Genomic DNA, 10,000 nt, shown 5'->3' with positions numbered 1-10,000 from the left:
AGAGCGAGGGAAGACAGAGGAAGAGAGAGGAGGAGAGCGAGGGAAGACAGTAAGAGAGAGGGAGAGCGAGGGAAGACAGAGGAAGAGAGAGGGGGAGAGCGAGGGAAGACAGAGGAAGAGAGAGGGGGAGAGCGAGGGAAGAAAAATGAAAGAATCGTCCAGGAAAGAGGGAATACACTCCAACTAAAAGGTCCCAACGGTCCGTAAAGGTTCTGTGTTAGAATATGTGTTTCTCTAACTGAGAGAACCTTCACTACACATAGAGGAGCTCTGAAGAGTCCCACAGCAGTGTGTTACACAAACACACACCTTAGCAGCCTGATTCTCCTCCATCTCTCTCACTGCTTCACTCTTATCTTCTCATCTGTCCTTCCTACACTATTACAACAGCGTTCCTCAAAGGGTTCCTCAAAGTGTTCTTTATGTAGTTAAGGGTTTGTTGAGACATACAGTGCAGTGAGACATTAATAAAACACTGATGTCCAACAGTTCCATCAGTACGTCAGGGGGGAAGTTCCACAGCTGCTTCAGTAGAGTTTATTGATCCAGTTCATTCTGTGACTCTTTGTCTTAAAGTGATTTAATGAATATTTTATTATCTCAGTCATAAATCAGCACCTAAATTACCTAAATGTGTGTGTGTGTGTGTGTGTGCGTGTGCGCGCGTGTGTGTGTGTGTGTGTGTGTGCGTGTGTGTGTGTGTGTGGGTGTGTGCGCGTGTGTGTGTGTGTGGGTGTGTGCGCGTGTGTGTGTGTGTGTGTGCGTGCGTGTGTGTGCGTGTGTGTTATAGTTCCATCAGACTAAGACACGCCCCTGACAAACTCAGGTGATTTCTGAACAGAGATTCAGTGTGTAGTTCCGTCTGAGTTCTGATGTGTGTCATTTCAGTACAAAACCGTCACTGAGAGATGAACTGAATACAGAGCTTAAAGCTTGAAGCTGGAGGACAGGACGCAGGACGTGTGGATAAACTTTATAAGAGTCAGTAAAGGTCACTAACTCGGGCAGACTGCATAAACATGAGCTCATTAATATTCAAATCCACACCGTCACTTTCTAATACAACACAACATGAAAGACAAAAAAGGACAAACACCACACGGACTTCAGAAGTGCAGAGAAAACACACACACACACACACACACACACACAGAGTTGTTATTAATACACATAGGTCTTATCTTAATACACTCAGTCTGATATGATTGGACAATGATGAGTGTATTAATGACATCAGTAAATCAGTCACTCAGTGTTTCACTGTAACAGTGTGTGTTAATAATAGTTGTGTGGTTTGTGTTGTCAGATTTTTTGTTTTTTTTTTAATGACCTTTTTACAGCTGAAAAAACAGTTTTTTACTGAAACACACTGATGAATTGGTGGAGATTTGAAATTCACACTGACAGGTGATGATGTCATAGTGGGCGTTAAGGCAGCCGGCCAATCAGCAGCCTCCGGCTCCTGCAGGTCCGTAATACAGATTAGTGGCAGTTATTAGCTGAGATGGATGAAGTGTCTCAGCAGCTGATGATTCTGACCTTGACACATGAAAGTGTTCGTTTTAAACACTACTGTCTAAAGCAGACGAGTTCTGATCACTTCCTGTGTGAGTGGAGGACAAACTTCCTCTGACAGGTTTGTGTACTGATTGGTCCGTTGAACAACTTGCAGATTTCCAGCAGAGAGACACTTGTGACCAAGTTCTCCTACAGAGGAGCTGAGAGGAACACTGCTGAGCTGCACAACATCTCTGACTAACTGCAACTATTAACTAATGATAATTACATCATTCAGTTAAATCTTCAGCTTACACTTGCATGTGTCCCAAACCACATACTGTTCACTGTATAGGGAACATAAACATAATAATAAAACATTATAGAAACTACTTCATGTTTTCAGAGCTGGGTTGCCAGATTGGAGAGGAGTCGGAGCTCTTTTAACCAATTAGAGTTGTTTTTTAAGATTAAAACCTGTTTGTCTAACAGTTCTATATGGTAATTGACTGTTTCCCATGTTCATGAATCTCTGCCCCAGGGTCTGCAGTGGACCACAGAGAAAAGGACACGGATCAAACACAAACACAGTCCAGACGAAAGTCTATTTCACAAACAGGTTTTTCTTAGCAACATTAAACACTTTTGCTAAGGCCCCAACTTAACACATTGTTTTATCATTTTCATTTGTTCATAAGTTAGGAATAAAAAGAAACTAATGCACCTTTAAATAAAAAAATAAAAGACTTCATATTCTAAAAGAAGCATTTTTATCGCTACATATACACAGTAGTTTCTTTCTTTCTTTCTTTCTTTCTTCACATATCTCATCTTTGGAGGTTGGGGTCAGAGAGCAGGATCAGTCATAATACAGCACCCCTGGAGCAGTGAGGGTTAAGGGCCTTGCTCAAGGGCCCAACAGGGGCAGCTTGGCAGTGCTGGAGCTCGAAACTACACCTTCCCATCAACAGCCCAGGCCCTTAACGACTAGCACCACAACGTCCCGTCCATGACGATCACATGAAGAAAATAAATCAGATTAATTTGTATTTGAGGTGCTGATATAATCACTGTGAAATTCTCTACAGGGTTGGCAGATTCTGGTCATTTTTAAACAGGTTTAATATGTTTGAACACTGGTTTTTAGAACTATTGATTCATTTACGATCAATCTGGCAACCTAGATATGATTACAGTCCAACAGTGGCACCTGCTGGAGAACTTTAGTACAGTCACAGCACATGAAGGAGAAACAGAATAATTAGGGAGTTAAACTCTGTTCTAGACATTGACTCATTTCACATTCAGTTCACTTTCACATTTCACTTTCACAACCACAACTCATTTCACATCACTTTTCATATAAACAGTTAAAAATGGAATAAAAATAAACAGCTGAATTGTCAAGAGTTTATGATTTTATTCATTCAAGATCTTATTGTACAGCTCATTCTTCTGTTCACACTTTTTCCTGCTCCTCTCTTCCTCTTTCCCTTTTTAATTGCCTGCTCAGTCTCTTCATTCCTTTTCCATGTCCTATTTTATATCATTTTCCTCTTCACTCCTTCTTCATTTCTCTCTCTCTCTCTGTCTCTCTCTCTTTCTCTCTCACTCTGTCTCTGTCTCTTTCTCTTTCTCTGTCTCTCTCTCTCTCTCTCTCTCTCTCTCTCTCTCTCTCTCTCTCTCTCCCCTGTCCCCCCCACCCCCTCAATCACTGATTCTGGTCCCCAGGTTTCTATGGCAACAGAGCACAGAAGCGAGGCAGGTCGTTTGCCAAGACTGAACACCCACCACCCCCCCTTCCCTAAACACCCCACCACACACACACACACACACACACACACACACACACACACACACACACACACCACCACACACACACACACACACACACACTGCCTGATTGACTGTAACAGCACTACATGCTGATCATTATTTATCTGCACCGCTAACAGTGTTCAGAGGGTGTGTGGTGTATATATGGAATAAGGGGCGGGGCTTAGAGTGGGTGTGGTCATTACAGTAGCAGACTGTGAGACACCCCCCCACCCCACCCCACCCCCCAATCACTGCTGGTTCAGTACTGATACCACAAACCACCAGCAATCTGCACTTGTATTAAAAACTCTTCATGTTTACAGTCATTACACACACACACACACACACACACACACACACACACAGAGTTTGAGATAATGAAAAGCTGAGTCTCAGGGTGACCATCACTGACCACAAGCTATAAAGCACACACCATTACGTTAACAGCAGTGTGTTCAATACAGCACGGTGAGCAGGGAACAATTACTCCAACAAAAACGATAATTATACACACGCCGCCGACAGGAGCTGCTTTACGACCGAGCTTTATGACTTCACGGCCATGTGAGACCTGCTCCGTGCTCTAAATGAAACACAGCCCTAAATGTTCCCTAAAGACTTGGTGTTGTTTTACCTACAGCACTGAACACCTCTCAACACACTCACAGAGAAATAAACACTCACCTTAAACACCAACATTCACCTTTATTTATTTTTGGTGTATTTTATATATATATATAGTCTCCGTTGATTGAAAGCCATTGTTGACATTTCAAATCACCAAAACAAACACACCCCTAACCCAAATAAGCCCCACCCCTGTATTGATAGCCCTGAGACATCTACAGATCTACCAGCTCCAGTTAGACTCTGTGATACTAAAGAAGAGATGTGAACTCCATGTGATCTTTTACACCAACACAACATTTATCAGACTGTATATTTATAATCACACCCCCAGTGTCACCCAGATGAGGATGAGGTTCCCCTTTGAGTCTGGTTCCTCTCAAGGTTCCTTCCTTTACCATCTAAGGGAGTTTTTCCTCCCCACAGTCACCTGAGTCACCTCAGACTTGTTCATTGGGGATAAATACACATCAGAGATGGGGGACTCGAGTCATATGACTTGACTCGAGTCAGACTTAAGTCTCAAATTTGAGACTTGAGACTTGCTTGACAAATATAAAAAAAAAGACTCGACTTGACTTTGACTTGACATTCATGACTTGACACTTACTTGTGACGAGTTAAAAGACTCGAAATAACTTGTTTTTTTTTTTTTAATCTGTTTTTGAACGCACGCAAGAGCGTAATCTAATCACGTGACGCAGCAGGCAAGCAGAGCAGTGGCGGAGCCAGAAGAGTGTCCCTGACATCTGATTGGCCACACCAGGTGCCACCCCGAATTTTTATTTGATAGCTTTGGAAGTTTGATGCTGATCGACATCTCATTTCACCATCAAAAGAAGTCTTCGTTTGACGTTTGGTCGCGGCGCCGCTCAACATTTCAAATCCATCAATCAATGACAATAAAGAGTTGAGAGATAGAGAAGTATACTAGTGCTGCACGATTAATCATATCGCAATCGCGATATCAAGCCTGTGCGATTATATGACGCAAAATGCTGCGATTTTATGAAATACATAAATGCATGTGTGGACATGACAACCCATTCTCTCTGAAAGCTGTTTGCCTATTTCATACACTACACCGCTATCTGCTAAGGACGTCCTTAAAAATATTCTTGTTTGCCATAACCCGACCGACCCTGTCAATTTAGGACCGACTGAATTTTTATTTATTTTTTTTGCTTTAAGTCCGACCGACTTGCCGGTTGTAAATTTGCATTAAGACCGACCTTCTTTTTTTTACTCTTCAAACAACTAATACAAAAGCAATAAAATAATATTAACGGGTTCGGGCACAATAATACATCTAAAATAAGCATCAAAATGAGGTTTGTAACAATGCGCCCGAAGGCACGGGATGAAGACCCAGTCAGTGACGTCACGATATGCTAATTTGTTTAAAGTCATACCTACGTAATCACCATCACCAAAATTGTACTTTTTTTTTTACATTGAAACTTGAAAAAAAAATATAGACCTACCTACCGACCCTTTTTTTTTTTTTTTTTTTTTTTTTTTACTGTTACTGCAAACCAAAATATTTTTAAGGTTTGCCTTATAAAAAAAAAAAAAAGACCAGTGAGTTCCAGTTTAGGCAGTGGCACGTGTGGCACGTGTGGCGCGTGTGGCCATGTCGTGACTTTTTCTGGTGTGCAGCGCGGAACGGGTGAAGATGGAAGCCGAGCAGACGGACACTGAACTGGTGGCCAGAAAAAATGCTACCTCTGTTATATGGCGATATTTTGGCTATAAGATATCCGACACTGAGCAGACAGAGAGCTACTGTGCAGAATTTGTAAAAAATAAAGTTGCTACATCACGTGGCAACACGACAAAATTATATCAGCACCTGAAACAGCACAGAGAAAAGTATGATGAATGCATGAAGGTAAAAGCACAGATTAGTAAAAAAAACAACTGAACAAAAAGAACAATCTGTAAGACAAAAAACAAAACAAAACAATTACAGATGTGTTTGAGAGTGTTGCGCCATATGAAAGGTCTTCACAGAAATATCTGTGCATACAAGCAACAAGCTCTGCATCAGAGAGAGCATTTAGCACTAGTGGTAATGTATCGAATCATCGCTCCTGTCTTTGTTTTTGTTTTTGTTTTTGTTTTTGTTTATGACCCACAACAGTTTGAACCACACATTTATATCCAAATTCCTTTTTGAACGTTTATACAAAAATGTTACGTCCAGGTAAAATATCCCTGTTTGGACAGAATGTTCAAAATATCTTATTTTCATGGACATTGAAATGACTTTGTTCTATTTATTATATTTAGCTGTACTATTGAGACAATAAAAGTTTGTTTGCAGTAATGCAAAGATGTAAAAATATTTTAATTTGAAAACATTTTGCATTTGCTGTTGTTTTTGTTGTAGTTTGAGTTGAGAAATACAAATTTCAGCATTATCAGTACTCTGTGTGTGCATTTTCCTTGAGAACCAAGCAAGTTGACTCATGATACCATTTGTTTATTATATCGCAATCGCAATATTGACCTCAATAATCGTAATATGACATTTTCCCTAAATCGTGCAGCCCTAAAGTATACTAAAACAGACTAATAGTAAAACATCAAATTTCGGTAAGTTTTGAGATTAAACATCAGGATTTTCCAGAAAAATATTTCGAAAGTTACGTCGCTATATAAATTGACGTTAGACGCTTTTAACAGATTAATCAGACAAGAGAGATCGGTTCGTTCCCTAGTTTAGCCATAATATACCTAAAGTTGCCCTGGCCACCCCATGTATAAAACTCTAGTTCCGCCCCTGAAGCAGAGAGAGAGCGCGCACTAACTAATAAAACTTAACAGTCGTGACGAAACATGGAAGGCGCTACAATAATTAACCAAAAATAATTACGTTCGGGTACCGGGATTTTGTGATGAACAGGACTCCCTGCAGTTTTGGGCTGTGAACAGACACCCTCCCCTCTTTGTTCAAGGTAGCGGTAAGAGTTATGGCCATCCCTGCATCAAGTGCACCTGTTGAACGTGCATTCAGCCATGGTGGGGTGATAATGTGACCACATCGCTCACAACTGAGTGACAAAGTTCTATCAAATTTAATTTCTTGCAAGTGCAATGTGTAAATGGTTGGTCACTGTTTATGTGGAAATGTCAGCTTTTTTGCAATAGCTCTTATAATTGGTCTACAAGCACAGCCATATTCTTGTCTCGGATGCACACACACACACATTCAATTTAAAGACACAGTTCACCTAAAAATGAAACATTTTCTCACCCTCATGTGGTTACAAACCTGTATAAAATTTCTTTGTTCTGATGAACACAGAGGAAGATATTTTGAGGAATGTTTGTAACCAAACCATTCATGAGCCCCATTCACTTCCGTAGTGAAAAAAGAATACTATAGAAGTGAATGGGGCTCATGAATGGTTTGGTTACAAACATTCCTCAAAATATCTACATGTGTGTTCATCAAAACAAAGACATTTATACAGGTTTGTAACATCATGAGGGTGAGAAAATGATGACAGAATTTTCATTTTTAGGTGAACTGTCCCTTTAATTAATAAATTACACTCACTTCATCATCATCATCTCTCTCTCTCTCTCTCTCTCTCTCTCTCTCTCTCTCTCTCTCTCTCTCTCTCCCCAGTAGTTAATTCACTTCAAGGTTTGTGTGATTCAATAATTTACATTTTTTGGTTGATGTGATTGACGTGATTGATTGTTATTCTGTTGTTAAAAAGGAAGGGTCTAATTTAAGGATGTGTTCATGTCCCATTAAAAGTGAATGTCTGTTCAATAAATTCCATTTGGTTGCATAGAAACCATTGTACTTTTTTTATATACACTTTTCCATGGTCTTCTGCCATGTTTGAGGCATATTGAAACTTTTCATGCTTTTATGGTTCCTTATTTTAGCTACATTTACATCTTAGGCTTTTGTAGTTTTGATTTTTCTTCATTTTTAGATTTTTATTGTATTTACAACTCACCTGTATGTGGACACCTTTTAAAAATAAATGCATATAATTTTTGTTGCAAATAAAACTCTCATAGAGTTTTACATACTGTAAATACCATAAATACTGTAGATTTAACTTTGTTTAATATCTACATTTAGTTAAATCATCAAACATATGTATGACTTGCCAGTGACTTGCTTGACTCAAGCTACGACTTGACTTGACTTGCTTGACATAAAGCAGTGACTTGACTTGATTTGACTCTCACAAAAAATTGACTCGGACTTGCTTGAGGTTAAGACTTGAGACTTACTTGTGACTTGCACATGTGTGACTTACTCCCACCTCTGACACACATACATACACACTGTGAACTATATATATCTTGAATTTTTATTATATTAATTATTTATATTTCTCCTTATGTTTACCTTCTGTTCTATGTTTATGTTCTGTAAAGCTGCTTTGAGACAATGTCCATTGTAAAAAGCGCCATACAAATAAACTTGAATTGAATTGAATACACACACACACACACATACACACACACACACACACCCCTAACCCAAATGGGTCCCACCCCTGTATCAATAGCTCCGCCCACACATACATACGTAACCCAGGCAACTAACGGAAAGAAACGTGTCTTTATCATAGCTGAAGTGAAGAACAATACGATTGTAGATAAACAAACAAGCAAAAATGACACACAAACATAATCATGTAAAGGACAAAGACATATATTAGTTCTGTGTAACAAAACAAAACCAACGTTACTCACCTATCGAGAAGGAAAAAAGCGCCTCGGCGTCTTAAGTAAAGTTGGTCACATATTCACAGATTGGAGTTTCCCGAGTCAATAACTCCTGAGCTAAACACTGTTACTACACAAAACACGGTTGTAGCTGCGTCTCTACATTACTACGATAGAAAAGAGGTGTTATTTGTGTAGTAACAGTGTTTAGCTCAGGAGTTATTGACTCAGGAAACTCCAATCTGTGAATATGTGACCAACTTCCTGCTCCTTCAGTTCTCTCCAGCGCTGGAAAGCTGATCCTATATTAACACGTCCTACTTCTTACCTTATCGTAAGTCTTTCTTCTCTTTCTTTCTTTGTTTTTATCCTCCATGTCAATGTTAAAACCGCTTTCTGATAATGTCACACATGCGCACTGAACACTCTCTCCGCCACATATTGATAAGACACGCCCCTTTCTGCTCATTGGCTACACTTTAGTTTTGATTTTTGTTTATTAATCGGCCCGACTCGGAGACCCCGCCTTTAAGATCAGGTAACTGAGACACGCCCCTGTTTTCGACAAAATCCGCCCCAATGCAAATGATGATTAAAATACTAATACATACAAAAAACGTTAAAAAAAAATGTATTTATTCCATACACACGTGTGTTCCTAATGACAAAGAATGAGTTGTGCTATTCCAGTCAAAAGTTACTATCTCTCACAGGTGCACACACACACACACACACACACACACACACACACACACACACACACATGTGCACACACCTTTAAGTGCTCTGTTAGGAGTGTGAGTACTGAACACTAGCAGAATATAAGAAATTTAGCTAACTCATGGAAACAGTGACTCTGGGACACAGTGGGCCAGGGACACAGTGAGACAGTGAATCTAAGACACACTGACTCAGGGACACAGTGGGCCAGGGACACAGTGAGACAGTGAATCTAAGACACACTGACTCAGGGACACAGTGGGCCAGGGACACAGTGAATCATGGCACAATGACTCAGTGACACAATGACTCACAAAAGCACTGGAACATGGATGCAGTCGCACAGTGACTCTGAGACACATGGTGCATGTCCTCAGTGGGTCCATGTGTTTTATCCTCCAGGGGATTGTGGGAATTAAAGTGGTTCATGTAGGTGGACACCAGCTCGTCAGAGGGTACAGGAAACAGTGCAGTGTTTTAAACCTGCAAAAACCAAACACAATAAAATTAGACACAAATCTAAATATTGCATCTGATCATATAATCTCATTAATGTTGTCTGATTATATCATCAGATGACAGTCCAATTATCTGATCTGATTATACACTGTGATGATTGTATATATGTCCTGTT

At 40.0% G+C, this 10,000-nt stretch overlaps 1 protein-coding gene across 2 annotated transcripts in view; it reads right to left on the bottom strand.

The window, feature by feature from the left end:
* Positions 1–9,265: 9,265 nt before the first annotated feature.
* The window catches only part of mfng (MFNG O-fucosylpeptide 3-beta-N-acetylglucosaminyltransferase), a 4,867-nt gene continuing 4,132 nt past the window's right edge, over positions 9,266–10,000 (bottom strand). For both annotated transcript variants that reach the window (XM_060859588.1, XM_060859589.1), the window contains exon 9: positions 9,266–9,849. In XM_060859588.1, the coding sequence (XP_060715571.1) occupies positions 9,792–9,849 (58 nt within the window). In that variant the 3' untranslated portion in view covers positions 9,266–9,791. The remainder of the gene's footprint in view (positions 9,850–10,000) is intronic.

Source organism: Tachysurus vachellii, chromosome 23 (assembly GCF_030014155.1).
Source record: "Tachysurus vachellii isolate PV-2020 chromosome 23, HZAU_Pvac_v1, whole genome shotgun sequence".
NCBI lineage: Eukaryota > Metazoa > Chordata > Actinopteri > Siluriformes > Bagridae > Tachysurus > Tachysurus vachellii.
This window is presented reverse-complemented; position numbering and strand designations above follow the sequence as displayed.